The sequence below is a fragment of the Pelophylax lessonae genome, assembly GCF_965119305.1.
Source record: "Pelophylax lessonae genome assembly, chromosome: 3".
NCBI classification, from domain to species: Eukaryota; Metazoa; Chordata; class Amphibia; order Anura; family Ranidae; genus Pelophylax; species Pelophylax lessonae.
The window spans coordinates 1,466,933-1,492,171 of NC_138770.1; the positions used below are offsets into that span (position 1 = coordinate 1,466,933).

Sequence of the window (25,239 nt, forward strand, 5' to 3'; positions counted from 1 at the left end):
TCCTCTCCCGATCACCACACTATCTACACTGCTCCCCTGCACCAATCTTTCCAGGTTTCAAGCGGCCGGCATCAACACAATTACCCAACTCTTCCAGGCCAACTCCATCAAACCTTTCGAGACATTAAGGCGTGAATTCAATCTCCCAGCACAATAGTCTATCAAGTTTCCTGCGCAAACACCCTCCTCCTGTAATTTGTCTCCCCTTGCAAGTATGGCAATTCCTTACATCCCCCTTTCCTCCAACAAAAGGTATTTCCTTAGTCTATAATATCCTTGGACAAAAATTGGCGTTCTTGCACACATGATAGCGTAGGAGGGGGAACTTCAATCGTCTTTCTCCGAAGCACAGTGGAAACTTACCATTCGTAGCTCCTATAAATCCACCCAATGTGTCAATCACTGGGAGCAAGCGCAAAAAATCCTCACACGGTGGTATCTGACGCCGTATCGCCTATCTAAAATGTATGACTCTCAGAGCCCTCTTTGTTGGCGTAACTGTGACCAAGTAGGATCGCTACTACACACATTTTGGTCCTGTAAAAGACTTTCTAGCTTTTGGAGAAAGATCTTTGAGTTTTGTCTACCACTACTGGAATTCTCACACCACCCAATCCTGCTTTAGCCCTCCTCTCATTGGGCCTGGAGTCAATCCCGCCCTTTATGAGGATGGTTACTGTACATATCTTGATAGCTGCCAAAACAGTCATAGCGAGAAACTGGAAGCAATCCGCTGCACCTTCCCATATGGAAGCGGTGCGTCTGGTGAACTTGCAGTGTTCTTTAGAAAAGGCATATGCCTACTCAACGTCCCGAGGTCTTAAATTCAACAAAGACTGGCAAGTTTGGTTACAGAGTCCATACTTCTCCTCTGCACCTGGCTGAGTTTGCTAATACAGTTATGATTAATGTGTTTTCCTGATTGACTTCTGACATTGTTTTTTGAAGCATTTACTCAATTGTTTACGTGATACTCTACATATACTGTTTGCATATGTACATGTTTCGTTTTTCATCTCTCTCTTTTTTTTCCTGGTACGGCCCATTTCATGTTGAACCCTGATTCTGTTTGTTTTTCCTATGTTATGTAAATTTCAATAAAAATCTATTGCAAGTAAAAATTTAAAATCAGCGTATTTTTCCCTTAAAATGATACATTTTCTCAGTTTAAACATTTGATATGTCATCTATGTTGTATTCTGAATAAAATATTGAAATTTGAAACTTCCACATCACTGCATTCTGTTGTTATTCACAATTTGTACAGTGTCCCAACTTTTTGGGAATCGGGTTTGTAGTAATACTTTTTTGGCCACAAAATATGGTGGGTAGCATGTGAGTTATTTGTTTGTAGAGTAGAAGTGACGTCACATGCATGTGCATCTAGAAGTGCCAGCCTTTCTGATTATAAAGGTAATTTATAATTCATTTTTTATATTAGTATATTTTATGGAATAATTATTTTTAAAATGGGTCACTCATACCATGGAGGTATTTTTGCCTTAATGCTGGTCCTGAGCTGAGGAAGAATCAAGGGATGAAATTAGGACAAAAATTGAAGAGTGGGAGGGGGCAGTGAATGGCGGTTCCTGGTTGCCTGGTGGAGACAGGGATGACCTGGATGCCCTGCTGATCGTTGTTATCTAAGTCATCTAAAGTGCTTTGGATCTGTATATTTAAAAGGGTAGTAATATACAGTATATGCTGTTATGAGAGAGAGAATGAACAGCAGACAGCCAGATTACCTTTCTCCACAGCGGCAGCACCAGAGCACATGTAGAAAGAGAGGGAGAACAAACACAGCAGACAGCCAGATTACCTTCCTCCGCAGTGGCAGCATGAGAGCACATAAACGGAGGAGGTGGGTGGAGCCATTCTGCAATAGGCACAGAGGAGGACGCTGTGCATGCTGGGTCCTCTCCTCGAATGTCACTGGTTGCTAGACGCCAGTCGGCTGGCCATCCTACCAACCAGTGTAGCTCACAATAAAGCACCCGGTGTCAGCGGAGAAACAGAAAGGAGCGGTCAGCGGAGATACCCGCCTGACAGGGAAGTGAAGGGCTCACTTCTTACAGCTATTAGCGGCCATTCATTTTCGGCATCTTTAACCTGTTTTCGGCCGAAATGGGATAGGCCCATTTTCAACCGAAAATATTGGTTGCCGAAATTTCGGTGCACCACTAGTGAGAGTATATACGTTTGTGGCTATACAGAGGAAATTTGATCTGCCATCAGCAACTTTGATTCATGATATAGTTGCGAGTCATCAGTTGGCTCCGCTGTGAATTACTTTTTATACTCGTTACTAGCTGATGATTTGCATGAACTCTTATAGCCACCTCTACGGCACTCTATCGCCTGTGTTCCTGTATTATATTTATCCCAAGGGATCAATAATACTGTGGAAAAAATCTTATAATTAGCAGTAAGGAACTGTGTGAGAGTATATACCTCTTCCCATTGCGGCAGCATAACGGGACTTTGTCTGTCCGACTTTTTAACTATTTTTTCATCTGCTATCCTAGTTTTTAGTGAACAGAGCTGATCCATTTTTAGTCTTTGGTTGTCGCCTGGGCTGTTTTTTACTTGTGTGTTTATTGACTCGTTATTGATAAATGTGATTTCTCTATAATTTTTAATACATATTCAATAAAGTACTTGATTTTTAGTCCTGAACACTGCTTGGGAATTATACAATCTTTGAACAGCTCCCTTGTTAGCGTTTCTTCCTCCCTGTTTTGTGTCTGGTTAAACACATAGGTAATCCGTCACCCTACAGGTGAGACGGTGAGGCTTATCCCCTACTAAACTAAGTGATTTCACTTGGTCTGCTTTGTATACCTAAGTTCTAGCAATTATCCTGATTAGCCGCCAACTCCCACCAAGAGTCAGCAAGTTCCCCTTTCTGGACATCATGATGACCCTACATTGTCCTCACAGCACTGCCTCAGAGCAAACAAGTCAAAGGAAGAATCATATTTATTATTCCTTGTCTGCAGATCAAAAACTAAGCAAATCCAGTTCAGAAACCAAACAGACCCAACAGAGAAAAGGGAATTTCTGATCCGGCAGGTCAAGAGGGTCCCAGGCCTTGAAAATATAGAAAACACTAAACAGTCCAAACTAAATGTGTTCCCATGGGGGCAGTAGTCCTTAAATGTACAGTAACCCTTCTATCCCCCCCCCATCACATCCCCATCCTATTACTGTGTGACCAATGCCATCCATATAATTATTACTTTCATTTCCCAAAGTTATCCGTCTACAAGGAGACCTGTATAGATCAAATGATGGCACCAATGAGGATGGAAGAGGACCGGATTCACATGACTGAGAAGATACTAAACCTCACCCTGGAGATCATCTACCTGCTGACTGGAGAGGTAAGGAGGATACTGAGAGGTCACATGACATCACTCATATCTCTATTAATAAAACACAGACCTGACCAGAGAGGTGAGGAGGATTCTAGGATTTTAACATGATATTCCTATTGGTTCCTCAATACAGAGATATCCTCTAGTGAAGTCAGGTGATCATATGACCATCACAGTGCCTCCATGTGACTCCCTAAAACCTGAGAGAAGCAACATGCAGAAGATTCTAGAAGTCATCAAGAAGATGATGGAGCTGCTGACAGGAGAGGTGAGCGGTGCTGGGAATTCTGGGACATTATCCAGTAACAGACAAGGGATGTGTCTGGATGGTGACTGTATCATTGTGTGTGTCAGGTTCCTATAAGGTGTCAGGATGTCACTGTCTATTTCTCTATGGAGGAGTGGGAGTATTTAGAAGGACACAAGGATCTCTACAAGGACGTCATGATGGAGAATCAGCAGAATTTGAGTTTTGTAAAGAATGTAAGGAAGGAATTTCCCCGGAATGAGACGATATTGAACCTCACCCTGGAGATCCTCAGCCTGCTGACTGGAGAGGTGAGTGTAATGAAGGGGTTAAATCTGACTCCGCTGTATACTGGGATGTATTCAGAGTCACTTTGAGACTTCTGATGATCTGCTAATCAATAACAACATCCACACAAGTACTATGAATACATAAATTGTACGTACCAGTGGTGGAACTACCAGGTTTCGGGGGGCCCCAGCGGGGTGGCTGGCCACAGGACTCTGAGCATCTCTCTCATACAGCCAGGTGCTGCACTGACAGTTCCTCCTCCCTCGCATGGATGGGAGAAGAGAGAGACGATCTGTTCCTTCTCCTCCCGCCCCTCTCCTCCTGTGTGCACTGTGGGAAGTGTGAAGCTAAGCAGAATTTGATCATTCAGCTGCTGGGGTTCACCCTTCCCATGGTGCACACAGGAGGAGAGGGGCGGGAGGAGAAGGAGCAGATCGGCTCTCTCCTCTCCCATCTGTGTGAGGGAGGAGGAACTATCAGTGCAGGCTCTGAGCTGCATGACAGAGATGCTCTCAGCTCAGAGAGGAGGCACTAATTGGCAGCACTGATGGGGCTGCACTAATGATCAGTGTGAACAATGTACTGACAGTCTTGCCAATTAACCACTTGCCGACCGCCTACAGTATATTTACTGCGGCAGTCAGCCCCTCCTGGGCAAACCGACGTAGTACTACATCGCTCGCCCAGGAGCCTGTGAGGGGCGAGCGTGCACCACGGGTGGCGCACTCCCGCCCCCGCTCGTTCACGGCCATCCCCGTGTGTGTGCCTGGCGGCTCCGATTTCCGCTGGCCACTCGCGATCTTGCTCAGGAGAGGGAGAAAGGCAGACGGCTGATGTAAACACAGCCGTCTGTCATTCTCCCTTAGATCATGACAGAGGCTATGCGATCCTGCTCTGTAGGATCGTATGTCTCTGTTATGATCTAACAAGCCACGCCCCCTGACAATTAGAATCATGCCCCTAGGGATACATTTAACCCACTGATCACCAATAAAGTTAACCCCTTCCCTGCCAGTGTCATTTTTACAGTAACAGTGCATATTTATAGCAAAAGTGTCAAAAATGTCAGTCAAGGGTCCGATCTGTCCGCCGCAATGTCAAAGTCCCGCAAAAAAATCGCAGATCGCTGCCATTACTAGTTAAAAAAAAAAACAATAAAAATGACATAAATCTTTTCCGTAGTTAATAAACGCAATAACTTTTGCACAAACCAATCAAAATACGCTTATTGCGTTTTTTTTTTTACCAAAAATATGTAGCAGAAAACAAATTGGCCTAAAATGTTAAAACATTTTGATTTTTATATTTTTTTGGGGGGGAATTTCATGTAAAAAAATGTGAAAAATATTGTTATTTTTTCAAAATTGTCGCTCTTTTTTTGTTTATAGCGCAAAAAATAAAAATCGCACAGGTAACCAAATACCACCAAAATAAAGGTCTGTTTGTGGGAAAAAAAGGACATCATCCGTTTGGGTACAGCGCCGTACGACCGCGCAATTGTCCGTTAAAGTCACGCAGTGCCGAAACGCAAAATAGGGCCAAATCCTCTGGGGCTTAAGTGGTTAACCATTTCAGCTCTGGAAGATTTAACCCCCTTCATGAGCAGGCCATTTTTTCTATACGGCACTACGTTATTTTAACTGACAATTTTGTGGTCATGCGACACTGTATCCAAATAACATTTATTTACTGTATCCTTCTCTTCCCCAGTATTGCGCCCTTCTACTCCCCTGTATTGTGCCCCTCTACTCCCCTGTACTGTGCCCTTCTACTCCCCTGTACTGTTCCCCTCTACTCCCCTGTACTGCGCCCTTCTACTCCCCTGTACTGCGCCCTTCTACTCCCCTGTACTGTGCCCTTCTACTCCTCTGTACTGTGCCCTTCTACTCCCCTGTACTGTGCCCCTCTACTCCCCTTTACTGTGCCCTCTACTCCCCTGTACCGTGCCCTTCTATTTCCCTGTACTATACCACTCTTCTCCCCTGTACTGTGCCCTCCTACTGCCCTGTACTATGCCGTTCTATTCCCCTGTACTGTGCCTGCCTACTCCCCTGTACTATGCCCTCCTATTCCTCTGTACTGTGCCCTCCTATTCCCCTGTACTGTGCCCTCCTACTCCCCTGTACTATGCCCTCCTATTCCCCTGTACTGTGCCCTCCTATTCCCCTGTATTGTGCCCTTTTATTCCCCTGTACTGTGCCCCTCTTCTCCCCTGTACTGTGCCCTTCTACTTCCCTGTACCATGCCACTCTATTCCCCTGTACTGTGCCCCTCTATTCCCCTGTACCGTGCCCTCCTACTCCCCTGTACTATGTCCTCCTATTCCCCTGTACTGTGCCCTCCTATTCCCCTGTATTGTGCCCTTTTACTCCCCTGTACTGTGCCCCTCTTCTCCCCTGTACTGTGCCCTTCTACTCCCCTGAAAGGTGCCCTTCTACTTCCCTGTACCATGCCATTCTATTCCCCTGTACTGTGCCCCTCTATTCCCCTGTACTGTGCCCCTCTATTCCCCTGTACCCTGCCCCTGTGTCCCTCTATTCCCCTGTACCATGCCCCTCTATTCCCCCTTACCATGCCCCTCTACTTCCCTGTAGTGTGCCCCTCTACTTCCCTGTACCATGCCCCTCTACTCCCCTGTACCGTGCCCATCTACTCCCCTGTACTGTGCCCCTCTACTCCCCTGTACCCTGCCCCTCGACTCCCCTGTACGGTGCCCATCTACTCCCCTGTACGGTGCCCATCTACTTCCCTGTACTGTGCCCCTCTACTCCCCTGTACCGTGCCCTTCTACTCCCCTGTACTGTGCCCCTCTACTCCCCTGTACTGTGCCATTCTTCTCCCCTGTACCGTGCCCTTCTACTCCCCTGTACTGTGCCCTTCTACTCCCCTGTACTATGCCCCTCTACTCCCCTGTACTGCGCCCTTCCACTCCTCTGTACTGTTCCTCTCCTACTCCCCCTGTACTGTGCCCCTCTGCTCACCTGTACTGTGCCCCTCTACTCCCCTGTACTTCGTCTCCCCTGTACTGTGCCCCTCTACTCCCCTGTACTGTGCCCTTCTACTCCCCTGTACCGTGCCCTTCTATTTCCCTGTACTATACCACTCTTATCCCCTGTACTGTGCCCTCCTACTCCCCTGTACTATGCCCTCCTATTCCCATGTAATGTACCCTCGACTCCCCTGTACTATGCCCTCCTATTCCCCTGTACTGTGCCCTCCTATTCCCCTGTACTGTGCCCTCCTATTCCCCTGTACTGTGCCCGCCTACTCCCCTGTACTGTGCCCTCCTATTCCCCTGTACAGTGCCCTCCTATTCCCCTTTATTGTGCCATTTTACTCCCCTGTACCATTCCCCTCTACTCCCCTGTACCGTGCCCATCTACTCCCCTGTACCGTGCCCCTCTACTTCCCTGTACCCTGCCCCTCTACTCCCCTGTACGGTGCCCATCTACTCCCCTGTACGGTGCCCATCTACTCCCCTTTACATTCCCATCTACTCCCCTGTACGGGTGCCCATCTACTCCCCTGTACTGTGCCCCTCTGCTCCCCTGTACCGTGCCCCTCTACTCCCCTGTACCGTGCCCTTCTGCTCCCCTGCACAGTGCCCCTCTACTCCACTGTACCATGTCCTTCTACTCTCCTGTGCCCTGTGTTGATTAGTCTTTGATTTGTGTCATATTTTCTCATTGTATAAAATCTATTATATTGAAAGTAATAATAAATATCTGTTTAATTCTATCAACTATTTATTCTTTTATTTTAGTAAATTTGAACAGCCTGGTAGGGGCCCCAGTACATTACTTTACCCAGGGGCCCGTAATGATAATAAGACGTCCCTGTGGGAGATTGATATTTATCTTTGTATAACACAGAACTGTACAGTGATAATGAAGAAATCTACTGAAAATGACACAAGAAGGAGATCTCATAATAGGACCACAAGATCCTCGAGAATCCAGAATCCCATCACCATCCCCCCACATCTATCCCTGATCCATACAAGACACAACATGCAGAAGGTTCTAGAAGTCACCAAGAAGATGATGGAGCTGCTGACAGGAGAGGTGAGCGGTGCTGGGAATTCTGGGACATTATCCAGTAACAGACAAGGGATGTGTCTGGATGGTGACTGTATCATTGTGTGTGTCAGGTTCCTATAAGGTGTCAGGATGTCACTGTCTATTTCTCCATGGAGGAGTGGGAGTATTTAGAAGGACACAAGGATCTCTACAAGGATGTCATGATGGACAATCAGCCGCCCCTCACATCACCGGGTAAGAGGAGACTTTATTGTAAAGGAGAGAGCAGTACGGAGGGTCCACCTAGATCCCCCATCATCTGATAAACACATAGAAACAATGTATTCAGTCTCAGGAGATGGGAGGCAGTGGTGTGGGACCTCTGCAACTTGACTCATGTGAGCATTTAAGACCCCACTGATTACTGAATACCAATATTATGAGTCTTGACCCTTACACTACATAATATATATATTGTACATTACATACTCCTGACCCCTGCACTATATACTCTATGTTCTACATTACATACTCCTGACCCCTGCACTATATATTCTGTTGTACATTATATACTCCTGACCCCTGCACTATATACTTTATGTTGTACATTACATACTCCTGACCCCTGCACTATATACTCTATGTTGTACATTACATACTCCTGACCCCTGCACTATATATTCTGTTGTACATTATATACTCCTGACCCCTGCACTATATACTCTATGTTGTACATTACATACTCCTGACCCCTAGATTGGTCTGGTAGGAACGATTTTTCATGAATCCATGCTGATTACTATTAATAATATTGTTTCCATTACTAAAGCCTTGTATATAGTCTCCTAACATCCCCTCCAAAATCTTGCAGACTACTGATGTTAGGCTGACCGGCCTATAGTTACCCGGGATATATCTTGGCCCTTTTTTAAATATTGGTACCACGTTGGCTTTTTTCCAATCAGCTGGCACCATACCTGTCTGTAGACTATCCTTAAAGATCAAGAATAATGGTCTGGCAATCACCTGGCTGAGCTCTTTAAGAACCCTCGGGTGCAAGCCACCTGGTCCCGGGGATTTATTTATGTTAAGTTTCTCTAGTTTAGTTCTAAGTCTATCTTCTTTTAGCTATGGCGGTACTTCCTGAGGTGTATTATTTAATTATCATTACAAGCTGGGTTAGTGTAGCCCCCCGATTCTTTTGTGAAGAAATTATTTAGCACTTTCGCCATCTCTCTGTCCTCTGTGGCCAGATTCCCTTCATCATCTTTTATGGGGCCAATGTGTTCTGGCCTCGCTTTCTTACTATTTATATACTTAACCACTTCTATACCGGGCACTTTCACCCCCTTCCTGCCCAGGCCAATTTTCAGCTTTCAGAGCTGTCACATTTTGAATGACAATTACGCGGTCATGCTACACTATAACCATATGACATTTTTATCTTTTTTTCCCACAAATAGAGCTTTCTTTTGGTGGTGTTTAATCACTTCTGGGTTTCTTATTTCTTACAAAAAAAAAGACAGAAAATTTTCTTATTTTCTGTGAGTAAATTTTGAACATAAATCATTTTTCTCTTTCACTGATGTGCGCTGATGAGGTGGCACTTATGGGCACTGATGAGGTGGCACTTATGGGCACTGATGGGGAGGTACTAATATGCCACACTGATGGGCACTAACAGGGGGCACTGATGGGCACTGACAGGTGGCACTAATGAGCACTGATGGGCAACACCATCAGTGCCCACAATCAGTGTCCATAGTGCTGCCAGTCAGTGGCCATCAGTGCCTAGATGAGCAGGCACTGACTGGCAGCACTATTGGCACTGATTGTGGGCACTGATGTTGGGCAGTAATTGGCACTTTATTTACATTTTCTATAATCAGGGGCATTGATAATCAGTGCCCTGATTACCTGTCCTTGTCTCCCCTATGAGGAGGAGCCGCTGATCGGCTCTCCTTGTCTCACACTCTGACAGTGTGAGGCGAGGAGAGCCGAATAACGACACTTCCTCATTTACATGTGACCGGTTGTGAATGGATACAGCCGATCACATGGGTAAAGAGTCATCTCATTGACTCTTTACCGAGATCGCTAGGACACGGCGCGGCCACAATCGCCGCTCTGCGTGCCCCCGGGAGAGGCTGTTCTGGTGCGCCGTCATATGACGGCATCCCAGAACAATAGCTGCACCTCTCCGCCGTCATTTGATGGCAGGTGGGTAGCAAGTGGTTAAAGAATTTCTTGGGGTTTTTTTACTCTCTTCCGCTATAAGTCTCTCGTGTTCTATTTTAGCCGTATTGATATCGCCTTTACATTTCTTATTGCACTCCTTGTACTGTTGGAATGCTGCCAATGACCCCTCAGCCTTGTATTTTTTGAAGGCCTTTTCTTTCGTATTAATATGCCTTTTAATGTTGGAATTTAGCCACCCAGGGTTTAATTTTGCTCTTTTAAATGTATTTACCTTTGGAATGTTCTTTGTTCCCAGGGTTCTATCCCTTTTGATATTGTTTAGCAAAGAGCGCAGTTTAGGGAAGTTGGCTCTTTTGAAATTCAGTGTCCTTATATTACCCTTGTGTTTCCGATTACTATGATTTATACTAAAACTAATTGACCTATGGTCACTGTTTCCTAAGATGTCCCGTATTTCTATATCCGTGAGCAGGTCTGTATTGTTGGTAATCAGTAGGTCTAGTATCGCATTGTTTTTTGTCGGTGCATTCACCATCTGACCCATGAAATTGTCCTGCAAAACATTTAGGAACTGCCGAGCCTTGGATGAATGCGCGGTTCCTTCTACCCAGTCTATATTTCGAGAATTAAAGTCCCCCATTATAATGACATTTCCCATCTTTGCTGCCAATCCAGTCTGTGATAGGAGGTCTGCCACCCCATCCTCCCTCTGGTTGGGGGGCCTAGAACATATGCCCAATTTTACCTTCCCCACAGTGCCTTCCCTTTGAAGTTCTACCCATAGGGATTCTGCCTTGTCCATAGCTCCATTATTATTATCCTCCCTCATATTTACCTGTACGCTGTTCTTAATATACAGACATACCCCTCCCCTTTTTTACCTTCTCTATCTCTGCGATAAAGGGAATACACCTGAATGGTCACCAGCCAATCATGAGAGCTGTCAAACCAGTTCTATGAAATTCCCACAAAATCTAAGTCCTCCTCATACATCCGCAGCTCCAGTTCTCCCATCTTGTTGGCCAGGCTTCTGGCATTGGTATACAAACCACATAATTTTGTCCGGATACATACCATATCCTCGTTTGATGTTGTTTTTAGGCTGCTCTTGTGATTTTTCCCCATACCCACCTTGGGTTTAGGAACTTTGAGTGCCCTACCGCTAATGTCCCCATTTGTGCTCGCTGAACCTTGCTCCCCGCTGGTTAATTCTACATCTGTACCCTCCCCTCCATCACCTAGTTTAAAAGCCCCTCTAACTTGTTGGCCATCTTCTCACCCAGTACGGCTGCATCCTCCCCATTTTTGTGCAATCCGTCCCTACTAAAGACTGAGAAGTTGGCCCAGTTCTCCAGGAACCCGAAGCCCTCCTTACTACACCAGCTCCTCAGCCAATTGTTTACTTCCCTAATCTCCCGCTGCCTCTCAGTATTTCAGTATTTATGAAAATACTACCTTGGAAGATCCTGCTCCTCAACTTAGCTCCTAAGTCCCTGAAATCATTTTTTAGGACTCTTCATCTCCCTCTGACTTTGTCATTGGTACCCACGTGTACCATGACAGCTGGGTCTTCCCCAGCCCCACCCAATAATCTGTCCACCAGATCTGTGATGTGCCGAACCCGAGCGTCCAGTAAACAACAGACAACGGCACCTACGGTCATTTTGACAGATTGCCCGCTCTGTCCTTCTAATAATTGAGTCCCCTACCACCAGGACCTGTCTTTCCTTTCCCTTGCCCCCGCCCTCACTGGAGGAGTTCTTCCCCTGGCAGCAAGGGGTGTCCCTCTGCTCCACCAATGCTGGTCCCTGACTGGATTCCCCAACATCATGCAACAGAGCGTATTTATTGGGGTGCTCCAGCCCAGGTGCACGACAATGCCCGGCCTCATGTGGTGAGAGTATGACAAGTGCCTTGTTCTCTTCTACCCTTCCTAACTGTCACCCAACTACTCTGCTCTGATGCCTGCACCCTTGTATCTCCGCCCTCCTCTGTGCTTGCCCCTGCCTGCACCTGACGGGTACGTTCCCAGCTCTGCTTCAGTGTGGAGATTCTTCTCAGTGTTGTCTTCCCTAGATTCAGGACCCAGATACTGGTATGGACTGGGTAATGTGTTAGGATCTATACTGGTATGGACTGGGTAATGTGTTAGGATCTATACTGGTATGGACTGGGTAATGCGTTAGGATCTATACTGGCATGGACTGGGTAATGTGTTAGGATCTATACTGGTATGGACTGGGTAATGTGTTAGGATCTATACTGGTATGGACTGGGTAATGTGTTAGGATCTATACTGGCATGAACTGGGTAATGTGTTAGGATCTATACTGGTATGGACTGGATAATGTGTTAGGATTTATACTGGTATGGACTGGGTAATGTGTTAGGATCTATACTGGTATGGACTGGGTAATGTGTTAGGATCTGTACTGGTATGGACTGGGTAATGTGTTAGGAATGAAAGGATGCCACATCATTTGATGGAAATGAAAATTATCACCCTACAGAGGGCTGAATTCAAAGACACCCCAAAAATCAAAGTGAAAAAATGATGCAGCAGACGGGTCCATTTTGGTGAAATGTCATTGCAGGACCTCAGAATGGTCCTCAGTAGTGTGTATGGCCCCCACGTGCTTGTATGCATGCCTGACAACGTTGGGACATGCTCCTAATGAGACCATGGATGGTGTCCTGGGGTATTTCCTTCCAGATCTGGACCAGGGCATCACTGAGCTCCTGAACAGACTGAGGTGCAACCTGGTGGCATCGGATGGACTGAAACAGAATGTCCCAGAGGTGTTCTATTGGATTCAGGTCAGGCGAGTGTGGGGGCCATTCAGTGGTATCAATTCCTTCATCCTCCAGGAACTGGCTGCATACTCTCACCACATGAGGCCGGGCATTGTTGTGCACCAGGAGGAACCCAGGACCCACTGCACCAGCATAGGGTCTGACAATGGGTCCAAGGATTTCATCCTGATACCTAATGGCAGTCAGGGTGCCATTATCTAGCCTGTAGAGGTCTGTGCGTCCCTCCATGGATTTGCCTCCCCAGACCATCACTGACCCACCACCCAACCGGTCATGCTGAACGATGTTACAGGCAGCATAATGTTCTCCACGGCTTCTCCAGACCCTTTCACGTCTGTCACATGTGCTCAGGGTGAACCTGCTCTCATCTGTGAAAAGCACAGGGTGCCAGTGGTGGAGCTGCCAATTCTGGTGTTCAATGGCAAATGCCAATCGAGCTCCACAGTGCCGGGCAGTGAGCACATCGCCCACTAGAGGACATCGGGCCCTCAGGCCACCCTCATGAAGTCTGTTTCTGATTGTTTGGTCAGAGACATTCACACCAGTGTCCTGCTGGAGGTCATTTTGTAGGGCTCTGGCAGCGCTCATCCTGTTCCTCCTTGCACAAAGGAGCAGATACCGGTCCTGCTGATGGGTTAAGGACCTTCTACGGCCCTGTCCAGCTGAAACCGATTAACAACCCCCTCTGCTACTTCACTGACCAGATGAATATCCCAGCAGGAGTTTCCCTGACTTGATGCTATACTCTGATTATAAAGTGTTGAGCAGTGTATATGTGGAAAACTCTTGGTAATTTTTCTTGTCTTCTGACAGACGGACTCTGTGGTGGGAATAGAAGGACATCGGAGGAAGATGTGACTACAGAAGATAATGACATGGCATCTTCTCCAGAAGTAAATCCCGTTCCTCATAATATACATGACAGACCTCACCATTGGAGGAGATCATTGGAATCTCCTGATACTTCACATAGTCCTCTAATATCTGACAGTGCCGACGGGTGCGGGAAACCATCTCATCTCAGGGAATCTTCTTTATACCATACAGGAGAGAATTCACTATCATGTTCAGAGTGCGGGAAATGTTTTAAACATAAAAGAAACCTTCTTAGCCACCAGAGAATACACACAGATGACCTTCCCTATTCATGTTCAGAGTGCGGGAAATGTTTTAATCATAAAGGAAACCTTCTTAACCATCAGAGAATACACACAGGTGAGCGTCCCTATTCATGTTCAGAGTGCGGGAAATGTTTTAATTATAAAGTAAGCCTTCTTAGTCATCAGAGACTACACACAGGTGAGCTTCCCTATTCATGTTCAGAGTGCGGGAAAAGTTTTAATGTGAAAAGAAACCTTCTTAGACATCAGAGAATACACACAGGTGAGCGTCCCTATTCATGTTCAGAATGCGGGAAATGTTTTAGTAATAAAGAACACCTTCTTAGCCATCAGAGAATACACACAGGTGAGTGTCCCTATTCATGTTCAGAGTGCGGGAAATGTTTTAATGATAAAGGAGTCCTTCTTAGACATCAGAGAATACACACAGGTGAGTGTCCCTATTCATGTTCAGAGTGCGGGAAATGTTTTATTTGTAAAGGAAGCCTTCTTAGCCATCAGAGAACACACACAGGTGAGCTTCCCTATGCATGTTCAGAGTGCAGAAAATGTTTTAATGAGAAAGGAAGCCTTCTTAGACATCAGAGAATACACGCAGGTGAGCGTCCCTATTCATGTTCAGAGTGCGGGAAATGTTTTATTCGTAAAGAAAGCCTTCTTAGCCATCAGAGAATACACACAGGTGAGCTTCCCTATGCATGTTCAGAGTGCGGAAAATGTTTTAATGAGAAAACAAGCCTTCTTAGACATCAGAGAATACACGCAGGTGAGCGTCCCTATTCATGTTCAGAGTGCGGGAAATGTTTTAGTCAAAAAGGACACCTTCTTAAGCATCAGAAAATACACACAGGTTAGATTCCTTGTTAATATTCAGAGTGAGGGAAATATTTTAATAATAAAGGAAGCCTTCTTAGCCATCAGAGAATACACACAGGTGGGCGTCCCTATTCATGTTCACAGTGCGGGAAATGTTTTGCACTTAAATGTTTACTTTTTAGACACCAGAAAGTTCATATAGGAGAACGTCTCTAATCTTGTGCAGAGTGCGGGAAATGTTTTACTTAGAAAGAACACCTACTTACACACAGGTGAGCGCCCTTTTTAATGTTACGAGTGCGGGAAATGTTTTCCAAACAAAGGTTTATTTCTTAGAAACCAGAAAGTTCATACGGGCGAGCGTCCTATTTCATATCCAGAGTGCGGGAAATGTTTCACTCCTTATGTACGCTTCAAACGGCAAAGAATTAACACTTCTATTAGAGGCTCAGTTTTCATGTTTAGAGTGCGGGAAAGTGTAAAAATAAAGGAAATATAATGAAACATCAGAGTACGCCCCCTGCTGGTACTACAGGAAATGGACGCTGGATTGTAACGGGTGGAACTGTTTAGTCCATAAACAAATGTGAAACCACCACAGTCCACTCGGGGTTGGTTTACACCCGCATCGCCCTCTGACCCGCTGTGGGTTTGGCAGGCAGCTGGGAGCCCTTATGTTAACCCTGTAAAGCCCACGCCAGTACGCCGCAACCGTATGCATTGGGGCTGTTGCGGCAAACCCCATTCAGTTGAATACCATTGCCCAATGTGCCCGGGGGTGCGGGGTTTGCAGCAGCCGCAAATTGCAGTGGCATGTGTCCCGCCCCATCCGGCTGCCATTTAAGCTTAAGGGGGTGGTAAAATCATGACTCAACTGTCTACCTTTACCGATCCCTCCCCACATGAGGCAACAGGCAGGGAATCATGACAATACATGAGGCAACAGGCTGGTGATCCTGACAATATATGGTATGATATATAACAGACGGGCAATCATCATAATACATGGGGCAACAGACAAACAATCATGACAATACATGTTCTATTATGCAACTGTATGAGGACCTAACGGGAAATGTTTTATTCTTTTTGTGTTCTACTTATAAATATGTATATAGATCTAACCTACTGGAAGGAAAAAGATCACTGTAACATGCATTAACCCACAGCAGCCAATCAGGATTTATCTTTCACTGTTGAACCTTTTTTATTGGTTGCTTCATGTTGTTGCTCCTTTTTGATTTATTGAAGTAGCCGGCTTTTTATTGGTCCAACCAATGTATGATTATTAATACATTAACACATTTGTTAATTCTATTATAAAAGATTTAAGCTTTATTTTATTCATATCATTACTGTGTGGTAATCGCTTATTCTGATCTTGTCTAATAAAAACTCTTCGTACAATATTCTGTGCCGAGTCTTCTTTTTTACCAATGATTAGATGATCGGTGATTGGAATGTGATCAGTTCATAGAGAGTCATCCATTGGGGTTTTATTAGTGAGATGGAGAGTGGAGAAGGCACCACATTGACAGCCATTGGAGGCCCTTTCTAAAGCCCTAAACATTTTGGCAACCTGTCTATGACATTCGTCTTCCAAACTCTATCTCACTGAGCTAAGGCCAGAAGAGTTCCAGGAGTTCTTCTCTGTCCACAGTTCCCAAACCAAAAGGAGACATCCACCACATCTTCAATCTTAAGGCCCTAAATGTCCTCAGCTGGGCCCAGGAGTTCCCCATGTAATCCACCAGGTCATAGCCTCTCTCTTTATCAGGGAGACTTTTTGTTTTGACCACCCCATGTACTGTACGTCAGCTGCATTTTCGGGTCTGGGGCATGCACACGTGCCACCAGCGCCCAGCGGGAGCCAATCAGCGGGTCTGGCAGACATGATGTCCGTCGCCACCCGGCAGTCGTTCCCGAGAGAGCCAGAACAGTGGTCTGCCAATGTAAACAAGGGAGATCACCGTTCTGTGTTCCCCCTTAAAAATAATATTTTGCCGTGTGCGACTAAAGTGTTCAGGTTTGGCTTGAAGAAAAGGTGACGACCCGAGCTTCCTGTATGATTCTGCTAAGCAGGAACACAGATCTCTGCCTTCCCACAGTTAAAGCACCTCCCCCACAGTAAGTAAGCACTCCCTAGGAACACATTTAACCCTTTGATTGCCCCTGATGTTTTTCCCTTCCCTGCCAGTGTCATTAGTAGTGACAGTGCATATTTTTTTTAGCACTGATCACTGTATTGGTGTCACTGGTCCCCAACAAAAGTATCAGTTAGCTGTCCGATTTGTCCACCGCAATGTCACAGTCCCGCTATAAGTCGCTGATCGCCGCCAGTACTAGAAAAAATTAAAGAAATTCTATAAAAATATCCCACCGTTTGCAGACACAATAACTTTTGTGCAAACCAATCAATAAACACTTATTGGGATTTTTTATTTACCAAAATTATTTAGTAAAATACATATTGGCCTAAATTGATGAAGAAATTCGATTTTTTACATTTTTTTTTTTTATTGAATGTTTTATGGCAGAAAGTAAAAAATATTGTTTTTGAGTCTTACATGGCACTTCATTGACAGCGGATGGACAAGAAGGCATTTGGTGTTGAATACAAAAGTGATGCAAGGGTCCCACACTGGGGAGTACTTTAAAGAAAAGTTTCTAGGCATGCTAGAAGAATGGGGAATCAGCAAAGACCGAGTGATGCTTGTGCTGCGAGACAGTGGAGCGAACATGGCTAAAGGTATGAGACTTGCTGAAGTGTCAGACCTCAGTTGCATGGCACACACCCTCCAACTGGTGGTAAATGATGGTCTGTTGAACCAGAAAGCTTTGCTGGACATATTACCATGCTGAAGAAGTGTGCAGGCCATTTCCACCATTCTGTTCTTGCCAAGCAGCGACTGAGGTGCATTCAGGAAGACCTTGGCCTACCCAAAAACAACCTGATACAGGCTGTTCCAACATTATGGAACTCAACACTACCCTTGTTACAAAGGATGCTGGAGCAGAAGCGAGCTCTCACCATATATTCTGGTGAATATGGACTTCGAGGACATTCTTGCCCTACTGCAGATCAATGGGACATAGTAGCCAACATTATAGAGACGCTCGTACCCATTGAGGAAGTGACACTGGAGGTGAGTCATTACGACTCATCTGTTTCCTCTGTGATCCCATGTGTGAGAGTCCTGAAGATGCTTCTTCAACAGAAGGAAGGACCCAACACACGTGGCATCAAAGCATGTAGGCAGGCCATGAGGGACAGCCTCACCAAAAGGTTTGAGAAGCATGAGGAGAATAAAACTGTTGTGCTTGCATGTCTTTTAGATCCTCGATACAAGAACCATCCCTTCTCTTCTGATGATGTATTGGCCAAGGCAAAGCAATGGCTGACAGAAGATATTCAACAGAAGGTGCAGGAGGTTCCTCCTGACGAAAAGAAAAGTCAAGAAGAGAAGGTTTCTAATGTGGAAGAGCAGGATGCAAGAGAAAAATGTCCAAAAAGACAACGGACAGAAGAGAAAATTCATCGTGGTCAAATAGATGCAATGTTCAGCGTTTTATTGGGGCCTCATGCAGAGGATTCATCAGAATCAGCAATAATGAGCCTGGATGATGAACTTCATCTCTATTTGAAGGAACCAGTAGTTGACAGAAGAAGTGATCCTCTTCAGTGGTGGAAAGAAAACGAGGCACGCTACAAAAGACTTGCTTCCCATGCTAGAAGATACCTTTCTTCTCCTCCTTCTTCAGTACCAAGTGAGCGTGTTTTTAGTGAAGTGGCAGCAATTTATGAAAAGAAAAGAAGCCGTTTAACTGGTGAACATGCTGAAATGTTCTGCTTTCTGCACTAGAATATTGTTCTACTTAACTGGGAGTATTGAAGTGTAGTAGTAGTGTCTGTCCACCAGTCCACTGAGTCCACTCCAATCCACTGTCTAGCTTTTGTCTAGCTTTTATTCTAGCAGTTTTGCACTGACTGCACTGTGCTGCAGTCAGTGCAAAAGTGATAGAAAAAAATCTAGACAGTGGATTGGAGTCAGTGGAATACTGCTGCAGTACTGCGCCACTCACTGCTGCAATAATTTTAAATCACTACTGCAGTCACTGTGAGTGAGTGCCCTACTGCAGCAGTATTCCACTGACTCCAATCCACTGTGTAGCTGTTGTCTTGCTTTTTTTCTAGCAGTTTTGCACTGACTGCATTGCAGTAGTGATTTGAAATCATTTCAGTGAGTGAGTGCACTACTGCAGCAGTTTATTATGCATTAATGCACAATCAGAATGATGTGAAACTAAATGTCCCTGCAAGTGAAGTTTTCCTATCAGTTCCTATGCAGTTAAGTTGTGGCGAAGGAGCACTTAATGATAAAAATGTAAATAAATAAAGTTTTACATTTTCAGTAACAGATTTGTGTTGAAACTTGTGTTTTTTTTTGCAAAATTTTAAATGTACAAAAATATTGGCCAATATCGGCCAATACCGATATGCGATCGCCAAAATATCGTTATCGGCAACCGTTCGATCACTACTATGCACCCTGCAACCATGGGTTCAAATCCCCAGTAATATCACATACTGAAATTTTGAATCAGCTGTGAACGCTGTCACTTGGCAAACGCTTGAACGCCTCCGCTTCACAGGCATGTCCAATCATCTCAGCTGCATGTACTTATCACTGATTCTACCACCATTTAACAATCCGTAGACATAAAAAAACATTGCCTTCTTCCCATACTGCATCCTGGTGCCACCTCTTTCCCAGGTAGACAAGTGACGCACACACAACCCAGGCCATCCACATGATGGAAGAAGGTGGCCTGGTCTGATGGATCACATTTTCTTTTACATTGCTCTCTGGTCCAGTTCTGATGCTCACATGCCCATTGTAGATACTTTTGTCTGTGGAGATGGGTCAGCACCAGCACCTTGACTGGTCTGCGGCTTCACAGCTCCATACACAGCAAACTGTGATACCCATTTTATTGCTTTCAACACATCAACTTCAGGGACAACATGTTTACTTGCTGCCTAATAAATCCCACCAAATTGTCAGATGCCACTGTAACAAGATGACCAATGGTATTCATTGAACCTCTCAGTGGTTATAAATGTATGGCTGATTGGTGTAAATTGGCCGCCCTATGCGCATAGTGCTACAACGTGCTACAAAGTGAAAATGGGGACTTACAATATCTGAGGAATGGCCTGTAAAAAGAAAAAAATACACATTTATGTGTCTTACTAATGTGCTCTGTGCTCCGCCAGCATCTGGCCTCTGAAGCTGGAGGTGTGCGGTAAACATGAATTGGGGGGGGGGGGAATCACAGGTCCAGCTGCCCTCTGATCACAGAACTCCATGGCATTCCACCGGCTACACAAGGCCAAGCCACCCCACATGTGCGTCCTTACAGCTCTGATTCTGTGCTGAGCGCACACTCGCTGTGTTCTCCCAGTACCCTGACTGAGCTGTCACTGACAGCTCCCAATCTCTCTTTGCGATCGGGAGCCAGGGGGATGGACTTCCAATTGTGTGACCACTGTGACAGCGAATCACAGCAATTGTGTAATCGGGAAGCCACCTCCCAATGCTGACACCCACTTAAAGGGCCGCCAGGAGGTTAACAAAATGCAGCCAAATTCAGCCTGTAAAGAAAATCATTATCACTTACCTCAGGGGGCGCCACTGAACTCCGCTGTCTGCAAAAGATAAGCTTGCTGAAGACGCTTCCACATCCGGCATACTTCCAGGTACCCCGCAGCACTGTGCCACCCCTTCCATTGGCCCCTATGTCACCAAATCCGCCATACTTCCAGGTACCCGGCAGCACTGTGCCACCCCTTCCATTGGCCCCTATGTCACCAAATCCCGCATACTTCCAGGTACCCCGCGGCACTGTGCCACTCCTTCCATTGGCCCCGATGTCACTACTGTGACTTTTAATGGTGCAGGAGCCAATAGACAACAGGAACAGCAGGGGGCGCACTCCTGGAAGTGTGCTGGATGCTAAAGAAAGACAAAGGAGCTCGATAGCATGGAGTGGGAAGTATTTTATTTGTTTTAGGCTTGCCTTTTTAGTGAGTCGCTTCAAAGTGGACCCAGAATCAGAATTTATTTTTTCATGTTAGGTGCATGTATGTCCTTGGGACACTTCCAAGTATTTATAACCTCTAAAGATATCACAGTACTCCTCCTGACATTGTATTCATTGGGTGGATGGAGCCATCTCTGTTCATATAGCATTCAGGGTCAGCAATTACTTCCTGGACTGAAATTCCAGCTCAGAGGTGACACAATTCTGTACTTACAACATTGGCCACACGGTGGCAGTGTTTCCGAAAAATACAGCCGAGCTGCAGTTACCACCGTGTGGCCAATTTTATAACTGCAGCTCGGCTGTATTACCGGGAAACACTGCCACCGTGTGGCCAATTCTATAACTGCAGCTCGTCTATATTGCCAGGAAACACTGCCACCGTGTGGCCAATTTTGTAACTGCAGCTCGGTTGTATTGTCTGGAAACACCGCCACCGTGTGGTCAATTCTATAACTGCAGCTCGGCTGTATTGCCAGGAAACACTGCCACCGTGTGGCCAATATTATAAATGCAGCTCGTCTGTATTGCTGTGAAACACTGCCATCGTGTGGCCAATTTTGTAACTGCAGCTCGGCTATATTGCCAGGAAACACTGCCACTGTGTGGCTAATTTTGTAACTGCAACCGCCTATATTCCTGGGAAACACTGCCACCGTGTGGTCAATTTTGTAATTGCAGCTCGTCTGTATTGCTGGGAAACACTGCCACCATGTGGCCAATTCTATAACTACAGCTCGTCTGTATTGCTGGGAAACACTACCACCGTGTGGCCAATTTTGTAACTGCAACCGCCCATATTCCTGGGAAACACTGCCACCGTGTGGCTAATTTTGTAACTGCAGCTCATCTGTATTGCTGTGAAACACTGCCACCGTGTGGCCAATTTTGTAACTGCAGCTCGGCTATATTGCCAGGAAACACTGCCACTGTGTGGCTAATTTTGTAACTGCAACCGCCTATATTCCTGGGAAACACTGCCACCGTGTGGTCAATTTTGTAATTGCAGCTCGTCTGTATTGCTGGGAAACACTGCCACCATGTGGCCAATTCTATAACTACAGCTCGTCTGTATTGCTGGGAAACACTACCACCGTGTGGCCAATTTTGTAACTGCAACCGCCTATATTCCTGGGAAACACTGCCACCGTGTGGCCAATTTTGTAACTGCAACCGCCCATATTCCTGGGAAACACTGCCACCGTGTGGCTAATTTTGTAACTGCAGCTCATCTGTATTGCTGTGAAACACTGCCACCGTGTGGCCAATTTTATAACTGCAGCTCGGCTGTATTGCCGGAAAACACTGCCACCGTGTGGCCAATTTTGTAACTGCAGCTCGTCTGTATTGCCGTGAAACACTGCCATCGTGTGGCCAATTTTGTAACTGCAGCTCGGCAATTGCCATGAAACACTGCCACCGTGTGGCCAATTTTGTAACTGCAACCGCCTATATTCCTGGGAAACACTGCCACCGTGTGGCTAATTTTGTAACTGCAGCTCATCTGTATTGCTGTGAAACACTGCCACCGTGTGGCCAATTTTGTAACTGCAGCTCGGCTATATTGCCAGGAAACACTGCCACTGTGTGGCTAATTTTGTAACTGCAACCGCCTATATTCCTGGGAAACACTGCCACCGTGTGGTCAATTTTGTAATTGCAGCTCGTCTGTATTGCTGGGAAACACTGCCACCATGTGGCCAATTCTATAACTACAGCTCGTCTGTATTGCTGGGAAACACTACCACCGTGTGGCCAATTTTGTAACTGCAACCGCCTATATTCCTGGGAAACACTGCCACCGTGTGGCCAATTTTGTAACTGCAACCGCCCATATTCCTGGGAAACACTGCCACCGTGTGGCTAATTTTGTAACTGCAGCTCATCTGTATTGCTGTGAAACACTGCCACCGTGTGGCCAATTTTATAACTGCAGCTCGGCTGTATTGCCGGAAAACACTGCCACCGTGTGGCCAATTTTGTAACTGCAGCTCGTCTGTATTGCCGTGAAACACTGCCATCGTGTGGCCAATTTTGTAACTGCAGCTCGGCAATTGCCATGAAACACTGCCACCGTGTGGCCAATTTTGTAACTGCAACCGCCTATATTCCTGGGAAACACTGCCACCGTGTGGCTAATTTTGTAACTGCAGCTCATCTGTATTGCTGTGAAACACTGCCACCGTGTGGCCAATTTTATAACTGCAGCTCGGCTGTATTGCCGGAAAACACTGCCACCGTGTGGCCAATTTTGTAACTGCAGCTCGTCTGTATTGCCGTGAAACACTGCCATCGTGTGGCCAATTTTGTAACTGCAGCTCGGCAATTGCCATGAAACACTGCCACCGTGTGGCCAATTTTGTAACTGCAACCGCCTATATTCCTGGGAAACACTGCCACCGTGTGGCTAATTTTGTAACTGCAGCTCATCTGTATTGCTGTGAAACACTGCCACCGTGTGGCCAATTTTATAACTGCAGCTCGGCTATATTGCCGGAAAACACTGCCACCGTGTGGTCAATTTTGTAACTGCAGCTCGGCTGTATTGCCGGGAAACACTGCCACCGTGTGGTCAATTTTGTAACTGCAGCTCGTCTGTATTGCCGTGAAACACTGCCATCGTGTGGCCAATTTTGTAACTGCAGCTCGGCAATTGCCATGAAACACTGCCACCGTGTGGCCAATTTTGTAACTGCAACCGCCTATATTCCTGGGAAACACTGCCACCGTGTGGCTAATTTTGTAACTGCAGCTCATCTGTATTGCTGTGAAACACTGCCACCGTGTGGCCAATTTTATAACTGCAGCTCGGCTATATTGCCGGAAAACACTGCCACCGTGTGGTCAATTTTGTAACTGCAGCTCGGCTGTATTGCCGGGAAACACTGCCACCGTGTGGTCAATTTTGTAACTGCAGCTCGGCTGTATTGCCGGGAAACACTAGCTAAAAATGGGTACCTGCGCTTATGGTGTTATATAATTTAAATTAGATTAATAAATTAAATAAATGAATTAAATTTAGACAATGAGCTGCAGCTGAAGAAGAAGGATTGGTTCTAAAGTGATAATAAATGAAAGTGTCAGCGCTGCTCAGGTAATAAATAAATACTAGTAAGGTGTGTCAGTGTCAAATGAATCCCATAATATTAATAAAGTGCTAAATATTGTGCATAAAGTGTATCTGTGCTAAATAAATTGTTCATAAATAAAGTGCAATATATAATGTGCAGCATATATAAACAAATCTGTTATGCAAAAAACTTTTCTATGGTAATAAATAAATTCATTTAAATAATGTGCATTAAGTAATCCAAAAAAATCAATAAATCAATATTCAGCAAAAAAGTCTCTTCATTAACCACTCTAGTACCGCTCACAGTAATACTACTGCGGCAGAGTGGCTCGTTCCCGTCCAGTCACGTAGTATTAACGTGACTGGACTCCTCCCCTTCTGGGCGGCGCTTGCGCGCCGCCGGAGGCTCGCTCCCGCTGTTTTCATTCACAGCGGGAGTCGGGCCAGGGGAGGAGCAGCGGCGATCGCCGCTGCTCTTACCCGATCGTCGGGGATCGAGTTTGGAGATCCGCCCGCTGTGTGTAAACACAGCGGGCGGATCTCCATAGTGACAGGGAGTGACAGATCGGACTGTTCAGCATAGCTGGACATCCGATCTGTCCATGACTCACTCAGTCACCTCCCCCCCTACACGTCAGTAAGCACCAGGCATACATTAACCCCTCCCTCTCCAATAAAATTAACCCCTTCCCTGCCAGTGTCATTTTTACAGTAACAGTGCATATATACAGAAACTGATTACTGCAGTAATGTCACTGGTACCCCCAAAAGTGTCAAAAATGTCAGTCAGGGGTCCGGTCTGTCCGCCGCAATGTTGCAGTCCCGCAAAAAAAATCGCAGATCGCCGCCATTACGCGTTAAAAAAAAAACACCAAAAATGACAGAAATCTTTCCCTTTGTTAGTAAACGCAATAACTTTTGCGCAAACCAATCAAAATACGCTTATTGCGATTTTTTTTACCAAACATATGTAGCATAAAACAAATTGGCCAAAAACTTTTAAAAAAATTGGTTTTTACATCTTTTTTGGGGGGAATTTCATATAAAAAAATGTGAAAAATATTGTTATTTTTTCAAAATAAACGCTCTTTTTTTTTTTATAGCGCAAAAAGTAAAAATCGCACAGGTGATCAAATACCACCAAAAGAAAGCTCTGTTTGTGGGAAAAAAAGGACGT

The 25,239-nt window shown here is 45.6% G+C and overlaps 4 protein-coding genes across 4 annotated transcripts in view; 3 read left to right on the forward strand and 1 right to left on the reverse strand.

Moving 5' to 3' along the window:
- LOC309549119 (uncharacterized protein) overlaps positions 1–25,239 on the reverse strand; it is a 2,919,967-nt gene that overhangs the window by 978,910 nt on the left and 1,915,818 nt on the right. The gene's annotated exons all lie outside the window — the stretch shown is intronic.
- LOC309549117 (uncharacterized protein) overlaps positions 1–25,239 on the forward strand; it is a 4,285,597-nt gene that overhangs the window by 868,249 nt on the left and 3,392,109 nt on the right.
- Positions 1–25,239, forward strand: part of LOC309549121 (uncharacterized protein) — a 236,492-nt gene that overhangs the window by 192,794 nt on the left and 18,459 nt on the right. The window contains exons 2-6 of the mRNA XM_082249158.1: positions 3,255–3,383; positions 3,511–3,645; positions 3,732–3,935; positions 7,788–7,979; positions 8,066–8,189. Coding sequence (XP_082105284.1) covers positions 3,288–3,383; positions 3,511–3,645; positions 3,732–3,935; positions 7,788–7,979; positions 8,066–8,189 — 751 coding nt within the window. The 5' untranslated portion in view covers positions 3,255–3,287. The remainder of the gene's footprint in view (positions 1–3,254; positions 3,384–3,510; positions 3,646–3,731; positions 3,936–7,787; positions 7,980–8,065; positions 8,190–25,239) is intronic.
- Positions 9,992–14,923, forward strand: LOC309548650 (uncharacterized protein; the record flags this gene model as incomplete). The annotated part of the gene is made up of 4 exons (XM_082248619.1): positions 9,992–9,995; positions 13,995–14,582; positions 14,667–14,701; positions 14,747–14,923. The coding sequence occupies 4 exons, from the start codon at positions 9,992–9,994 to the stop codon at positions 14,921–14,923; spliced, it is 804 nt and encodes a 267-aa protein (XP_082104745.1).